The sequence below is a fragment of the Ambystoma mexicanum genome, chromosome 6p, assembly GCF_040938575.1.
Source record: "Ambystoma mexicanum isolate Mex_15411 chromosome 6p, UKY_AmexF1_1, whole genome shotgun sequence".
Classification (NCBI taxonomy): Eukaryota; Metazoa; Chordata; class Amphibia; order Caudata; family Ambystomatidae; genus Ambystoma; species Ambystoma mexicanum.
The window spans coordinates 659,777,965-659,795,915 of record NC_090935.1 but is presented as its reverse complement, the minus strand read 5'-3'; the positions used below and the strand labels follow the sequence as shown (position 1 = coordinate 659,795,915).

General features: G+C 42.7%; 1 protein-coding gene across 3 annotated transcripts in view; it reads left to right on the top strand.

Moving 5' to 3' along the window:
- The window catches only part of MARVELD2 (MARVEL domain containing 2), a 323,008-nt gene extending 305,918 nt beyond the window's left edge, over nucleotides 1-17,090 (top strand). For all 3 annotated transcript variants that reach the window (XM_069627536.1, XM_069627534.1, XM_069627535.1), the window contains exons 6-7: nucleotides 4,835-4,885; nucleotides 15,048-17,090. In XM_069627536.1, the coding sequence (XP_069483637.1) occupies nucleotides 4,835-4,885; nucleotides 15,048-15,167 (171 nt within the window). In that variant the 3' untranslated portion in view covers nucleotides 15,168-17,090. The remainder of the gene's footprint in view (nucleotides 1-4,834; nucleotides 4,886-15,047) is intronic.
- Nucleotides 17,091-17,951: the final 861 nt, after the last annotated feature.

The window sequence follows — 17,951 nt, the reverse complement described above, 5'->3', positions numbered from 1 at the left end:
ATCTACCTTTTCTGAGTCTTTCTGAAGCATTGCAGACTTAATGGATTTACAGTAGTTCTTATGATTCCTTAAGTTTCCCAATTTGCTTTCTGCGCAGTGCCTCGTCCCGATTAGTGCTCTGAATCAGCTTCACTGTTCTCCGTAACTTCTTTTTTGCAGATGCTACATCAGTATTATAACAGTGAGCATGCCTAACTTGGCCCGGACCATTTGTTCTCATTCCCGAGGCCATCTTATCACTCATTTCACCCACAAATGATTGGCATTCGACTGTGTTAAAATTTAGGAGTTTCCAATCATTCAGTACATGGTATATTTCGGAGTTCAAGGCATGAATTTTTGGGTCAGTCAATAATTGTAATTTTTGCCGGCATTTCCTAATATTTAGAACCCAATTAAATTGTGCCGTGAGAATGCAGTGGTCACTCCAATAATTTTTAAATATTTCAAATGACAAACAAGAGTTAATAAGGGAAGTGTCTACAGTAATATAATCAATCAAAGAACTGTCCTCCCTGTGCCAAGTATGCCATTTACTAAAGTTCCCTGATTCCGTGCTTTTCCCCACCAGTGGAAAGAGACCACTACCGCCCAAATTTGTTATCCACCTCTGACCAGCCACTTGCTTCTCTGAATTACCCCCACCAATCTCTTCCAACTCCCACAATTTGTGAGAATGAGCACAGTCTGCATTTAGATCTCCCGTAGCTATGACCCTGCCATCTGGGTTAGTTTCCATCCATCCATTCATCCAGCACCCGACAAAGGCCGTCTACAAATGGATCAACCAGTTCAATATCCTTATGCCAATACATATTCAGTAATAATAGATTGATCGAACCATCCATTGAACAACAATCAACCCCCAATACACCAAAGCGCAAGTCCGCAATTACCACCCCACTGAGGCCAAGGGAGATATCTACAGCAGTCGAAAGGCCCCTCTCCGACGGTCTCCCCCTCCCCCAATCCCATCTCTAGCGAGTTGGATAAAAACACTATATCTGTCCAGAGTGGGTGCTGAGGTTAACCATGTCTCTTGCAGACAATTGCAATTAGCCTTTCTCAACATTTTCATACACACAGAATTAGTAAAAAGATGAATATTGCTGCGAGTATTCCAAGATTTCAAACACATTATACTCTTCCAATGATCACCCATAGAGGAGTTCTTTTCATGGGACCAGTTTTTGCCATAGAGAGGAGATGATGGATGCCCAATCCATATCATTCATCACTCCACTCTGGACCAATTTATCAGAAATAGCGGCAACCTTGGGAAAGCTAGCAATAGATTGGCTCATACCATTCTTGCCAATTCCCTTATTTGGTTCCTATATCTGAGAGATTTCGAAACCCAATCCTCCCAGTTCTTCTTTTTGAGTGAAAATGTATTCTCTTACTAGCGGAGAGGACAGAGACAGAATATCAGTACTCATGTCCTCTCTAACTGGGAAGGAAACTCTCCCAAAGTAAGTCGATGACACCAAAGCTAGGCTTGGGATAGATGCAAAAATAGTTAAAATATTTGGCCGATTTAATACTAATCTGATAATCCAAACCCAGGGTACAGTTGATTTTTAACATTTTGCATCACGGCCCCATCCTTCCCCTTCTGTTGTGTAATTATTTTTCCTTTGAGTGCATCAGAATAAGAGTGTTTAGTTGGTGGAGCACTTAATGAACCATAACAAGGATCACCATTCCCGGCAGGTGCACCAGTGAACCCTCGACAGTAGCACCTGAAGGGTAGTGAAAACGCTGCAACAGATTCTTCATTCCGGCTGAAACTCTAGGGTAGTTAGATTCCGGGGGGGGAAGTCAGCCACCTCTTTGAGGAATGTTGAATTTCCCATACCAGATCCTGCCACCACCCTGTCTATAGGCAAAATAGGGTTGAGACATGGGAGGGGCAGTTGTGCAATTGGAGTATCCTCTGTAACCAACATAGGTCTGGTACAGTCCTTCATAACACCCCGACTTACCACCGGTACCTCATTCAGGGCTACAAGAGGGCTTACTGTTGAACATACATGCACCATTTTTCCCTCCACACTGCTCGCCAGCGTCGTGGAGGTAGTTGCCCCCTCAGATGGGCCCCAGATAGACTGAGATTGGCTAGAGAATGGGCTGAATCTAAAAGGGCCTCCACCCTGATCGCCCCAAAACCCAGTTAGGTGTGGGAGTGGAGTGATGGAAGAGTCTTTCAAGCTCACACCCAGGCTCATATCGGGAACTCCCACTGCCTTAGTAAATTCCATATTCTTTACAAGTGACTCTGTAATAGGATTCCGGAGAGCTGGGACACCAACCACCCTATCTGGTAATGTTAGAATATTCTCAGATGTGATCTGAGGTTCTAACACTGGTTCATTTTTTGAAACTACCTGTCCCGGAACAGGGGATAGTCTAGCATGAAACAGAGTGTGTGGGCCTTTCTTAAAGATAAGATTCTATTTTTCTTGGCCCCGGTCCTCTGCTTCAAAACTTTGCCTTTCAACACAATAGTAGTTTTTTGGGAAACTGAAGGGTTCTTTTGCCCTTTGGCTAGGTTCCCTTCACCCTCCATAGGCACATTTGCCGCTTCCCCGACCGGAAATTGATCATTAGTGATATCAATTATGTCAACAACAATCCCAGTAGTTCCCCGTGCTGGAATATCAATTAGAGGGTCCTTTCCATTAGATGTTGACCTCGCTTCCAAATGGATCAGCAGATCATTTGAACCCAGATCATCAGAGATTTCAATAATAGACCCCAGGGCATTATCAGAGTTTGCCTTGGACTGTGTGACATTCCTAGTTTCAACCTCATCTCTCATAGGTACATTGGCAAAGCAAATCTCAAACTCTAGTTCCTAAAGTTTTGAGGTAACATTAGTCAATATAGTATTAGTAGATTTCAATTCTGCAGCAAGAGCCAGGTGTTCGCAATGCTGCTTGAAGGGGGGAGCTAGCTGGAACTAAAAGCTAATTTGAAGTAAAATAACAGACTCCTGCTGCTCCGTTAACAGTATCTCCAGTGATTAGTCTCGGCTCCTTCTTCCAGCAGGTGCTCTGGGCATTCCCTCAACCACCCCACTTTTGTTGGCCCGCTGATTACACTTTTAAGGGGGATTTGGGCAGCGGGGCAGGGATGGGTCCAAGAGCTCACGAGGTTGCATCCGTCGACTGGCCACGCCCCCCATGTTGCCATTCTTAACTATAGCTTGGGATTCAATATGGTACAATGCTACTTTTTCCTTTTAACAGTTAAAGTTCCCTAACCCTGCACACCCAATGAGCCATGCAAGGCTCAGGGTGTTTGCTTCCCGAGCATTGCATGGCTCATTCGAAATGATGGCTGGGGAACTGTATGTGCAAGGGGGCACTCTTGTGCCTCCTCGCACATACAGACAGAGCAGGCTGGAGTGGGTCGTCTCGTCACCCACGCTCAGGCCCCTCTATGCATGAGCAGAAACCAGGAAGTTTCCGGATTCCTGTTTGTGCTAGCAGGGGCCTGAGCGCTGTTTGTTTATGTTCTTTTTTTTTAATTTAAATTATGTATATGGCTGTGCATGTTTGTGTTGTTGGGTGAATGAATGTATGACGATGGATTCTGGTGTGCATGAGGGCGTGATTGCTGTGTGATGTTGTGTCAATGTGCGTTTGTATGTTATTTAAATGTGTGTATGCTTTTGTTATGAGCGAGTGCATGAGTCCATTCAACTGAATTAGAAAAAGACGTTTAAAGTAAGGTAGTTAGAATTAACCTCACAGTAAGAGCTCCTTATGTAGTTGTCATCTTGAATCCATGAGATGGAACCTCTCCAACCCTCTTTTTTCTTTTATGATACATTAAAGTTGACACAAAATATGTTACTACGTCTTACTATTGATCTCTTAGTGTGTGTGTGTGTGTGTGTGTGTGTGTGTGTGTGTGTGTATATGTGTGTGTGTGCAAGAAGCCTTTTTATATGTATTCTTAATGTTATCTTTTGTACATAAGTGCATCAGGGATTATTTCTTTCTCTAGGTCAGCACTTGGCACATTTCTGCACTTCTTATGTCTATATGGATGTATTTCCGATAGTTGAATCTGTTATGAGATTGTTGATTTTGTCAGTGTTTCTAACAATGGTTTTTGGTATCTTTCAATAATATTAAATGTCTACTTTACAATAAATGTATTTGTATTTTACAGTTCACATAATTGATAGGTGAAGATATTGGAATTTTCTGACTTGTCTGTGAATGTTTTAGTCACTCCCTTACATTGTCTATTTTGAGCCACCCAAGCAGTGAGAGACAGACTTGTGATCGTGACCTTTGATATCCCTATTATTTTTTTTCCTCTAATATATTGTTGAAAACCACAAAGTATTTCGTTTTACCATATGCTGCTCTTGTTAAGGAAAGAGATTTGGCCTTTAGCGGTAGTAGATGGGCAGATCATTTTGATGCAATTTGGAATGAATGTGTAACAGGGGTGAAATCAGATTGGTGCTTGCCCTCCCATGCATGTGACAGGCCATTGGATTGTACTTGAAAACTAGTCTTGGTGCACCATCCAAGGATGTTTAACCTGCTCTCTTTGGCAGAAACTGGAGTTGTCCTTGATTTTTTTTTTTTTAAAAAGTGTTTCAAGTGTCCTTCGTGAGGCAGTCTGGAGTGTTTTATTGCTGAATGGGCACTTCGGTAGAAGAATGTAATTGTTTTTGTTACAAAGATATGATGACTAAGTGAAATACTTTTTTATTTTGCATGTTTTTGTGAAGGTTTAAATTAAATGATCTGATGCAAATATAATATTACATTTTAGTTACTTTGTGCGTACATTGTTTTTGTTTTTTTAGGAACATGACCGGATTGCAAAAGTCCTTCAGGAATACAAAAAGAAAAAGAATGTAAGACTTCATTGTTTAATTTCTCACCATTTGATTTAGTGACTTTTGTTTCTATTTCTGTGCAATGTGTATGAAGTACAATTCATTGTTTTTTTCGTACAGAATGTATTGCACATTTTTAAAATCTGAATTGAGCCACTGTGAGAAATCAGGTGTCTCACCCACTAGTCCCCGGAGATCTGTCATCTAGGTGGCCAGGACACGGCCATCGCTTTTGGATCTAGTTCCTGGGGTTGGACCAGCGCGGGAGGATCACCTGGCTGAGGGGTCTTCAAAGAGTGGGACTGGTACACCGGATGGTGAGACGCGGTATCCCTTTCCCTATAACACCTTTTCCCCACCTTTTACAACACAAACACCTTTTCACAGACAGCCCGCTATAAGAATAAATGGTCTAACAACTGAACAGTATACCTGTCGTGTCCCAATACTATGGTCAGGCAAAGTCAGGAAATTATCGACAATCACTCACACCTGACTTCCATTACACTTCCCCACACGGATAAAAGATGGAGGAGGAGGCGAGCACACTGAGTGAGGAAAAGCACACGAGGAAACTGGTCCAAGATGGCAGTTTAATAAGAGGAGAAAGACGGAAGGGGGTTGCAAGGAGGAGAGTTCCCTTGACCTTTTCGACAAGGAACTGTTATCACGCAACCTCGAACAGAAAGCATAAGACCAGGAAACCAGGCTGAAGAATAATGCATTGTGTGTCAGAGGTACCCAGGGCCCACCCGCGTCAGTTTTCAAGGTGGGGAGAATCTCCAGCCACTGTGGTACTGCCCTTTGCTTGAAGAACAAGCCGCTTCAGTGAAAGCAACACAGTGAGTTGGGGAGACCAATACAAGACTGCTCTGTGTTGAAGCCATGGTTGCAAGCAGCAACATTGTATAGCAGCGCTGGAACGGACATTGTTAAAACACGTGTGATGAGAGACGTGAATAAAGTTGCACTGCTGAGTGATTGAACTTTAAAGCAAGCTACAATAACTTTTGACAGTGGTCCAGCACCGCATTGGTGCTCAATCGAAAGATCTCTGTAAGGTACCCAGCTGATAAGTGATAAAAGTAGATAAAGTTTGTCCGAGCCCAGCAGAGGGAGATCAGTCGAAAGAGAACTAATAAATGTAAATCAAAGGGGTCCTTCGACTGGTCAAGTTACATCCTGAGCACAGTCAAAAGTCTTTGATTTCGATAAAGTAAAGAAAGATTGGAAAAGCACATGGATTTGGTCCGAGCCCGACAGAGGGAGACCAATTGAAAGCTTTGTGTTAAAGTGGGTCTGAGCTCGGCGTAGGGGGTCTTCGGGTGAATCAAAAATCACCCAAGAAGTTATACATGAGAATCCTGAGGAGAAAATAACATTTGATTTTTTTGTTGCATCAAGCTCTCTGAAGTAAGAGACTTTGAATGGCAGAGACTTTGACATAGAAGGCTCTGATACTGAGATTTGAACTGCAGCCTTGTGCTAGAGAAGGCAGAGACTGCTAAGCTCGAGTGTGCTGCCTTGTCCCGTGCTGAAAACGTGGGGGAGGCCAACGGCTTGAATATCCTGATATTTCATTTCTTGAACACTTTTCTTTTGTATAACATTGTTTCCCACACTATTTGTAATTATAGGTAAGGATTGGAAATTGGTTTGGTATAGGCTCTTTTATTTTGAAAAGACTAGGACTGTGTTATGATTTGATAATCGTAGCTTGCGCCCATCTTTAGATTTACGATTAGCTAGATGTTTTTCGAACACAGTTGAAGTTCAATAAACACCCTTGAACTGTGATCAGTTGTCTGTCTTGCTGTTCGATACCATGCCTTCCTTACACCACCAAGTGGCTAACATACTGACATGAACATATTATGTGAAAAAGGTTTCAAACGGACATCATGAAAAATATGTACATAAAAGCACGATAGACAGTCTTGGTTAAAACTACCAATTGCACATTGAACCAGGTAACATGGCACACATTGGCCCAAGGAACTGCCCCACACTGTCCTGCTGGGTTAGCTATTCAGTCATAGCCATATTGTATGATGGGCTGGACCGGGCCTGTGCACGTGAGTCTTAAATTGAGTATTGATAGAAATTGTAGTGCTGGAATTGCTCAATAATGCCTCCAAAGGTGCTTCCAATGAACGCACCACAAAGGGTGATGCACTTTCTACGGGTGACTATTGATTTTGGCATCACCCCCTGTGTAATAGATGGAGGCAAAGAAGTCCTGGTACTGGATGCAGTATAAAGGTCATTCAATTCCGGGAGCATCAGTGCCAGGGTTGAGGCCTTCATCTCCCAGAAGCCTTCTCTGGCCATCTACCTACCTACGTATATTGCCAGGCAGACATGAATAAGAATAGTCCTCACACAGTCAAAACCATTAAACGATGGAGAATTTGTTCACCCCTACAACCAAACATTTAGGTATAGACATGGTACCAATATGTAAATGCTGAATAAGTTACAGATGAGCACCTTCCTATCTTGTCTTGCTCTCTCTCCTTCTCAACTGGACAAAAATGTCTTGCACTGCAAGAAGACCCAGACGCGCCCTGTTGAAGCCGCACTAGAAGCGAAGGGAGCGAGCCGCGCACAAGGGACCCTGAATACAGAGATAAGGCGATAGCACTCTGATGCATGCGTTCTCGCCTAGTGCAGCAGCGAAGAACCAGACGGTAATCTTCTTAACGGGCCAGACAGCACACCAATGTAGATATCACCTGAACAGTTGAGACGAGCAAGACTCTAAGTGAATAACAAACAAGTCAAGAAAGAATATAACCATCTCAAGAGTCGGCCCAATAGACGTTACTGGGTTAAAGATAACTGTTTGAAAAGACATGAAAATAGTGCGAATGTGACAACACAGCAAATGGGCTCATTTTGAAATCCGGTCTGATTAGATGAGAGCATTATATACGTGCTCAGAATCCAATCTAAGATGAACATTAAAAGGTTTTGATATCCTCACCTGAAGAAGGGCACCTAATTGTCTGAAACGCGTAGTGAAAGACAGAAGATGCACATATGAGAATTATCATATCCTGAGCAACCACATAAGACATATACAAGACATCTGGACTCAGTATGATATTTGAACAATATGAAAAATGGTGCACGGTAGAGAGTACATATTGTGACCCCATGTTGAATGTTGTACTTAAGCAATTGTTAACTACGAATTGCTGAACTTTAATTTGTTGATGTATAGAAACTGTAATGAAGATGGTCACTGTGTGAAATATGCCACAGATGCATACATGTGAACATTCTTATTACTTATCTAAATATTTACTATGATGAAAATGCTTTTTTGCAAACCTATAATCAATACTTTTTAATTTGAAAGAACTGAACAATTGACTTCTTGACCAATTAAATTGGTAATAAGTGTGCCCTTGTTTGCCTCCCGTTGGACACAGGAGACCATCCCCATTCACGAGTTTGCAGTCTGGTCGCACAGACCCAACAAGGAGCACCTGAGAGAAACTTAAATTAATAAAATAATTGAATCTATAGGAGAAATTAGTAAACATTTGAGTGCACCTCTACAACCTATCCTCTACTGGTTAAGGAAGGGACTAGTAACACAATACCATTTTTCAAGGGTAGCCAACAGTTGGGCTTAGGTAATCAGGGTTTGAGACTTGGTGTGATACTGCAACTAGTAGTGCCTTTCACTGCATTTCCACAGGTTACCATTCCGAGCCCTTCAACTGCCCAATTAAGTGGCAAGGATCATGGTCATAGGCATAAAGTACGACTGAAAGCTATGAAGGCTGGAGACCTTGTGAGATGAGGCGACCCATTCAAACCTGATATGGTCTTGAGAATATCAGTGCCTCAGCTTTGTTACCAAGCAGTTCTGGCACATATCCTTGAGTTGTTCACATGCCACATTCCCTGAAGCACTGCACCTGTCTAGAACAGCTGCACTCTGTGTTCGCGGTGAACCACTCTGAGAGCCTTCATAACAATCTGTATTGGCAATGACTCTCCCAAACTTAAAAATGCAGACTTTCACAGCCAAAAACTGCTAGTGCACAGAGCTGGGAATACTTTCCAGTCTTTGGTAGCGTTCTCTACACAGTAGTTGTCTACTGCTCATAGCACTCCCTCTAAGGACCAGAAAACGCACATGAAGACTAAAACAGGGTATACAAGCTCAAAAACATCCTGGGAGAAAAGGAAAAAAATAACTCATCCAAGCAAGCCCTTGATCAGGTGGGCTCTGTTGTACAATTTGGATGAGTCTTCCTCTGCTCTAAGAGGTGAACTCGATTACCATTTATAACTGTGGGGAACTGGATGTTGACACTTCATAATACTTTGTTTTTCCACCTCGTCACCTGGTTCCACCTGGTCCACCTCCACCAGCATTTTAGTACTGCCAGCATGGTTCCACTTCCATAGTTTTCTCTATTTGACTTGATCTGTCCATATATAGAAGGTGGACTTTTGGTGGACCTAATAATCAGTCTCATCCTTCGCTTTTAGCGCAGCCTCAAGAACTAACTGTTCTTTACAAGCATTCAGGTTTCAGGTACAGTAGTCTTTGGTGTGTGTACAGATGCGCGGCGTGCATTACATTGGGCTTCCAGTTCCGTGGACTGCAGGCCGATTAATGCCTTGTGAGGGTGACATGCACATCTGTGCAATACTGAGAAATGTGTGGAGTGGGTGCCAAATACAGTTCTACCTACCATGCTGTCAGACTGGTTGCTGGTATTTTGTTGCTCAGGGTAAGGGCTATATACATCTTGTGAGCCTGCAGGTACTGCCGGATTCCAGTTATGTGCCACCACTCATCCTGGTACCGGAACTGACCCCATACACTGTACCTGCTCCCATGCTCCAGCCAGTATAATTAGATCCCCAAGATGATTTGATTCTGCTTCCAAAAACAAGAGACCCGGTTAACGATTCTGACCAATAGGAGGCACCTTCTTTGAAATCTGCTAGATTGTATAAAAATAGTTTGGCGAATAAAATATGGGTGTTTATTGTAAAGATCTTTGGTTGGACAGAGGCTTTATTGGAGACAAAATAGCCACACCTGCTCCATCAAAACTAGAGAACCGTGTCCTGAGAAAGGTCAGCAGGGAATATTTCCTATGACAAAAACTGCATTTGAAGGCATGTGTTTTAAAGTCTTTTTTTGCAATAAATAAACTGTTTATTATCGAAATTTGAAATATTGGGGATGGACACATTACCTCAATATGAGATCATTCTGTACCAGAGTCCAAGTGCTGGGCTACACACCATGGTCTTAGGCAGTGGCGGATGGTGAATATTTTTCATTGGAGGAGTAAATATTTTCCACAAATATGCGTGAATGACCGAGTGTCGCAAGTGAGTCCAAACCAACCAACGGAGAATTCAACCCACCACGAGAATTGTTTTTGAATAATGTGCTGAAATGATGCACCATACAGCTTTTTGTAAGGTAACGCATGAAAATATTCAACAGATGCAAGTCCCAAACCGTGCCCAGGAGCCTTTCCCAATGCATTTTCATGATGTCTTTCTCCACAACATATGCCCATATAAAAAACATGTTCATGCTGGCTGTGCCCATACATTTCCATGCTGACTGAACCTGTACATGCCAGTAGTCCAATATAAGAACATACTCCTATTTGCTTTGTGCATAATGTCAGTAGATATACTATAAGAAAACATGTCTAAGCTGGCTCTGCTAACATATGCCAGTACCTGAACATCCTCCTGTTGACTTTGGCATTAACAATGCCTTGCCACAAGAAGAAAACCTGTCCGACACGTAATAACACTTATCATGCTTGCTTTATCATAAATGGCCAGGAAAGAATTTGATGCCCGAGGCAGAAAACGTATCCGGACTGGCTGCAGCAATGCAGTCCTGTCAAGCCACGTGACACGTCTCATGAAAAGATGTGTTGTTACCTGGCTAAACAGGGCTGCATTACTGCAGCCAGTCTGGATGAGCTTTATGCCTCTGGCATAGTATGTTTTTTTACTGAGCATGGTTTGCTTTAACATTGATATCCAGTAAAACATGTACGCACTCCCCCTGCATCCCCAATCAGAGGCCAGCTCATCCCAGTGAGTGAGCATTTGATTTGGGTGTACGGGTAAGGGAGTGCCCCCCAAATTGGAGGCCTGCTCACCAGCACAGCGAGTGCTGCTCAACATGCTGGTGAGTTGCCCTCTTGATTCATTCCCAAATCAAATGCTTATGATTTGGGGTACCCCTTCCCCTCACACCCCAAATCAGAGCCCCACTCAAAGTTGTGAAAGGGCCTTTGATTTGGGGGCCCAAGGGAAAGGGATTGCATTGTTCACACACATACACCACATACTCTTCCATTCACGTGCACACCCAAACATATGCATTCATCACACATGCAGCCGCATACACATACAAAACGCCCCTGACCTTGCATGGCCCATTGGCCATGTGCGGCTGGGGTATGAACTGTCTAAGGGTACAATGTTTCCCTTTGACAGTCCAAGCCAGCCCTGGAGCACTCCCTCAGCTGCTTATTGCTTCTGGGTTAGTGATTTGTGTTTTCACTGGACTTGCTTGGAGGCTTGTCCAAAATTGGTGTAGTTACGCCCCTTTGCTCTTATGACTGAGCCGCGTCTGGTCATAGGCTCTACAGGTTCCGAACCCCATAAGTTATTGCAAGTCTATCAAAGCCACCCCCCATGCTTTTTCCACAATGCTCTTTAGTAGGCACATATTGGTCCTTAAGAGGTGCTGTTTGCAGACTATTTACTCAGAACTGTGCATCCACATTTGGGTGCATCGGAGGCAGTGGCAACCATGCTGGTGCCAGCATTTTCTGTGTGCCCTTGAAAGGCTGTCTTGATATGTCAGTCATTCCTGGACTTGCTGAATATCAGCCTCATTGTCACGGTCCAGTCTTGCACCTCCAATCCCATTTCAGAAATCAAAGCCGTCCTGGCCTGGCCCCTGGCCTTTCTCCCACTGCATGTTGTCATTCAGTTGCAATTTCTCATCCAAAAAGAAGTCCAGCACTGGCAGGGGTTCTGGCACTAAAGAAGATAAAAAGCGTATTATGGTCCTGGGCCTTCACAAATGGGAAGATCGCGACACAGAAGAGTGAAATAGTTTACAATAGGGGAAAAGACAGGAAAGAGCGGCAGAGACACTAAACAGCAGAGTGCAGGCATCTATACACAAGTGGGTAATGAGAAGATAAAAGTAACACACATTCCAACCGAAGGGTCTATGATTTCTAGTAACTATAAGAACAATGTTGGAATAAACATAATTGAAAATCCGCTACAGAGATTAATCTGGAGACCCCCCCTTCCCAATTGACAGAGCCCAAAGCTTCCTTTGAGCAGACCCATGGTTTTGGCACAGTAAGGGAAAATGTTCCCTTTAAGGGAAAAAGACAGCAATTGTTAAATGGGTGTTACCAATTCGCTCAATAGCTCAAAGTACAATTCCCCTTTGGCGTGCTGGACCCGCTGTGAACTCCATGAGTTTGCAGATATGGTGTTACAGGTTTGCGACTTCATGACTGCTGAAAGGTCCATGGAGGGATTAAACTAGCAGTGACAACGTTCTTTCTGAGAGTCTCTCCCACTGAGGATATGAGGAAACCAATTCCCAACATGCAACCTAAAACAAAAGATCTTTGAAGCTTAGCCATTCCCTGTGCTACCCATACAGCATTCATTAGGAATACCGCAGATCTTGGCATACCTCCTGCAACACCCTGTGACAGTCAAGAAAGAGAAAATGAGATCTAAGATAGTGGAAGGGCCACATAGACTTGGCCCAGGTCCTTGAACCAAAAGGCAACCCAAGTGCACCCAGAAAGGCTAGCTTTGCAACCCTCACAGAATTCGGAGTAAAAGGTGCAGGCCCTTACTGGGAGACCCACCCTGCAAGAGGGGGGAGCCCACTCTGAAAGACCTCTGCTTCAGTCGAGCAAAGTGGATTGTAAAAGCAGGAGGCTCTTGCTGGCTGAAGGCTGGCGAATGGTGGAGGTTGGCGAGACTGAGCAGAGTGAAGTGAAGTGACGGCGTCAGAGAACAATAGGGAGATGAGAGCAAAGAGTGTCAGGGAGGATCATGGGTCACATTGGAGAAAAAGTGAACAGAGGGAGGAGTGGAAGTTAAGCTGTTGACAGGAGTCACTAGTGGAATCCAAAGGGAAGGATGTTAAACTGCTGGATAGTGACAGTCCGTGAAGAGGTGAGGGAGAGTACAAACCTAGGTTTAAAGGAGTCTGGGGAAATAACATTGGAAAGAATGAGGATAGCGAGACCAGACCAGCAGGAGAGCAGGAATATATATCTTTATTTAATGATTGACTTTTTTAATACAGTTTAAATGTATGAAGAGGAAAAAAGAACTTGAGATCGCTCAGGCCCACAGATGTAGGGTAAAAGAAATGGAAAACGTAAAGGGAGTAGAACAATTAGAATTATGTATATTGCGAGGGGAGAAATTAGAAAAAGCAGCCAAAGAAGATGACTGCAAAACTTTCTTGAAAATAATGGGAACCAGAAGATTGCAATGGAATTAAATATCGTACAGGTATCATGGATAACCCATAATAAACCCATACTTTTATATAACAGATGGAGCCAAAGAGCTAATCCTGTGACAGGCTGATCTAGAAAGCTTTAGGCATATGGAATACATCCTAAACCTTTGTACAGAGATCAATATTTTAAGATTAGTGAATGCAGTGAAATCCATGCATCCCAGGCTGAATTCTTCTACCCAGTTAACTCTTCTCTTCAGACTGGACACCATGGTTCGCAATTGAGGGGAGCGGGTAGCTATTTAGCTCCTGCATGTGGCCTAGAAGAGCCCGATTATAATTGTATTCATTTTAATTAGCTTGAAACTAGCAGCAACCATAAGCTTTGTTTGGCTCCCTAGGCCAACTGATGCTGAACAAAAACCATCTATGAAATTTCATTCTGCGCATTTGAAATCTATAAATAAATATCATGACACATCTACATGACATTTAATGCATAAGAGGGTCATAAATTATGGACACCATGATACATTTGCATCTTATATGGAATTTATATCTGCAGAACGCTCTGTGCTATCTCCTCCTTCCCCAGTGGAAGCTCCTGGTCATTTGTTAATGCTGGATACCCAGGTGCTGCGTTTAGCTCCTGCTTATCCAATCAATATTTTGAACCCTGCCCCTCCCCCCCTGTCTTGATAATATTCTATCAAACCTGTATCCAAGGCATGCTCTTCACATCGTTGTGGAAAATCTCTGCTATGCTTCCATTCTACAAACGGAGCAATGAAAAGGGTGTAAAATCCTACAGACAATCTTCCTTATTGATTACAAAGCAAAATTCCTTTCAAAAATGCTATTAAGTTATGATTAGAAGAAACCTCCACCTCTCCAATGCAAGGAGGCACCATGACAGATCATAGGATTGACTATGCATTCACCTTATACATTTGGATAAACCAATACATTGTACAAATGAAAGGCCAGTTCATTGTGGCCTTCTTTGGCTTCACAGCAGCCTTTGACCAAATCCACATATCGCAGATATGGGATAAAATAAAATAAAAACTTTTGAACCATCATCCAAGGTTAAAAATTTTAAAAAACTATGTAAGTTAACCATAGCACATGTGCTCTATGGACAGTTTAGCACAAATTTCACAGTCAATATAGTAATGTAACAAACTGCCCTTTAGCCTCAACTCTACTTCTGAGGTATGTAAATGACTTGTAAAAACGCTTCTAGTGTTAGCCCCAGTTTAAAATAACATCCCGCATATAAAAAAAATTGCAAATGAGTGTGCACCATCATGCTGTAATATAACCTCTGAGCTTCCCAAGTGAAGCCAAAACTATCTGCACAGTGCAAAGATAATTCTGGAGGAAACTTCTGCATTTGCTGCAATCATTTACCAATGCCATTCCTAAGGTGGGCTAGAGGATTTGGGGCCCATCAAGGAAATGTAGGGAACTGGGGAGGCCAGGTGTACTAGGGCTCTGCAACCACGTCTAATATGGGACTTGTCCCCCACCACCACAGCAACCTATTATTATAATGCTTATAAAATTGATCATTCGAAATACATTGGCACTCATATTCTACTTGTGTATCTTTTTAAATTGATATTAACAGATCTATTTGTTTTCCCATAGGACCCCACATTCTTGGAGAAGAAAGAGCGATGCGAGTATCTCAAGAACAAATTGTCTCACATAAAACAGAGAATACAGGACTATGACAAAGTTATGAACTGGAATGATGGGTTCAATTAGATTGCCATTTTACTTGCGTGGAGCCACTATCATTGGGATTTTCTCATTTATAAAATGTCCAGTAACATCTTAAAAGCTCCAAAGCCTTATTTCAGAATCGATGCCTTTATTTAAGAATGAACATTTTTATACATGAACTTTTTTGATATAGCTTGATAATTTCACAATATTTTTGTAATGTTGAACTAGTGTCTTTGGTATTATGCATTCTGTCGTTGAAAATATGAACTTTTTTTATTAAGAACTGCCTTACTCATACGGTTTAAGCTCCTGCAGCTCATTCATTTAACTGACTTGGTTATTGCTATGGCCCGAGCTTCATAGCAGTTGGCATTGTGGAGCTGAGCAGGAGTGGGGCATGGTGTGATGGCCGCAGTTTTCCCAAATGCTGTGAGCACCATTGACTTCACACTCCCACAGATGTTCTCAAATGTAGGGTTTGTGTTAGCTGAGCATCTTTTACAAATGGGCCCATGGTATTCGAGACCTTGTTCAGTAGCCAACTCTGTGAGAACTAGGTTAAAAAAGAAAGGGAAGCCGAATGTGAGTGAATTCTGTGAAGAGTGAATTCCGTCCCTAAATCATTCATCAGAGAGCTGTTGGTAGCTGAAGAGGAATGGATGCACATCGATGGACCATATGATTTTAAAGTGAGAGCTCTGGTCTCAAGGAATAACTTCACTTGACATGGAGAAATGTTTTTAAATAGTAAAGCAAAGTTCTCTGACTAAGAAGACATGGGTTTGAATGTTCTGATTATTCACCATGAGTGACACTTGCGCATAAATAAAGAGTATGTCAATTGCATGGCATTGTGTTGGAACACTGGTGAATGGTTTTGTGAGGTAGGCTGATCAGTCTTTACAAACTAATAAAGAGACGGACATCTGAGCACCAAAGAATCACAGACTGAAAACATACTCTCCTCTCCCTCATGTTGGGCTCAATGGTAAATGAACTGGAAATTGTGCTCAGAACCTTGAACGCTGAGTAAGGGCTAAAAAGCATGCTTGCATATCCCCCTGCTTAAAGTCACAACCCAGCTCCATTGTGCAATCCTTGAGGACTTTAGTTTCTGCTTACTGTACATGATTGCACTCTTTGGCCGTAACTAAATTTGGACCGCCTGTGGCTGAAGCCGGCTAGTCTTTCACAGAATTTCTACACTCTTTTCAAAGTGCTATTATTTTTCTACTATATTTGGTATTGTGACATATGGTACGTTTCCCTTACCTAAAGGTTTTACCATTGTTTGGGAGGCTTTTTTCCGCTACTGATATGCAAAAGGCCTCTCTCTACTTATTGAGTAATGTGCACCTGGTCACCTCCTGATTGCAGTGCCCAAGTGGATAGTGATGAGTCAACTGAAGCTGATGTGCATCCAAGGTGAAGATCCTATTTAAACTGTGTTCCATATTCTATTCCCTGTAAGTAAGTTGTATGTTGTTCTCAATGTACTACAAAGTTAGGCAAGGGTCAGCAGTCCTGGTTCAAATAATGACACTAAAGCTTTTTGATCTCCTACCAATCAAATCTCATTCCAAGACTACGCCTCTGAAGGAGAGACCGCAGAATTGACAGTCTTGTTCCCTGGTACCAGAGGACCTATTTACATCCCACACTAGGATTATCTTCTGGGGGACGCTGACCAAGATTGATCTAAATCCTTCATCACAAAAGTACTGGTGTGATTCCGACTGAATCCTGATACTCATCTGTTCACCATTGAAACCTGTTGTTGCTCTGCACTCTTCAGATGCTCCTAGCCACTCAAACCAACTGCTTTTCAATTGATGAGGTCTTGCTGTATTTTGCTTGATAATAGTCAAGAATGTTTGATCAGCAATTGTTTCTACTGCTTCTTGCTTCTGACAAACTATATGAAACCTTGTTTAACATTAAACAGCAACACAAACCAAAAAAGAGTGAGTGAGTGTTCTTTGACAGTATTATTAGAAGGCTCCAGTACTGGGGTGCATATTTCCGTTGGCATTCACATCTGATAACCCCCTGAAAACGGAAAGGATAGTCTTCATCATGTTCTCATTTCCAGTCATTAATGGTCTCCTATTGCAAGCCTAGTCCATACTTGGACATGCCTATAGGGTAATTGAGCAAATAGGTTGCCTCACACGCCATTGTGGCCAGTTTTATGGGCCCACATGGGTCAGTTTGAAGACCTGTGGCCTGATTCACAGAGTGTTTTTCAATGGGATTGTGCCATTTATAAAATGCGTCTGTGAATCAGGCCTGGGGGCACTGTGTAGACTATCGTTTTGACGAATGTCACTACCTCAATGTCCTTAAATCTGCTATCTGCCACAGGTTTTCCCAAAACTTAATTCTGTGGTACATGAATTACAATTTTCAAATTGGGTGGGGGGGGGGCTGGTGGGGTGTTTTTATGGTGCACATGTCTTTTTTTCTGACCTTTTCCTTCAGAACTCTGAACTAAAGGGGCAACTCCAAATCTTGTGGTGATTAATTTGCTTATGTCAGTGGGTGTGGCAATTATTTCATGTTATTGGTGCTCACCTTTTGTTCACCCTCATATTTTACAGTTGTCAGAGGACTTCATAGGACTGTTTGATTCCCCAATGGTGCGCTGCTATGAGCTGCCACCAGAGATGCATTCTTTCATGAGCTAAAGACGAGGCAGGAGATGCACCCTTTGTTAGCTGTGTGCACAGCACCCCGCCCACTTGAATTCCAGAGCCCCTCCTGTTGAATACACAAGACCCTTTTCTGGCTGTCCAGCAAGCATCCTAGGGGAGATGAACTGGA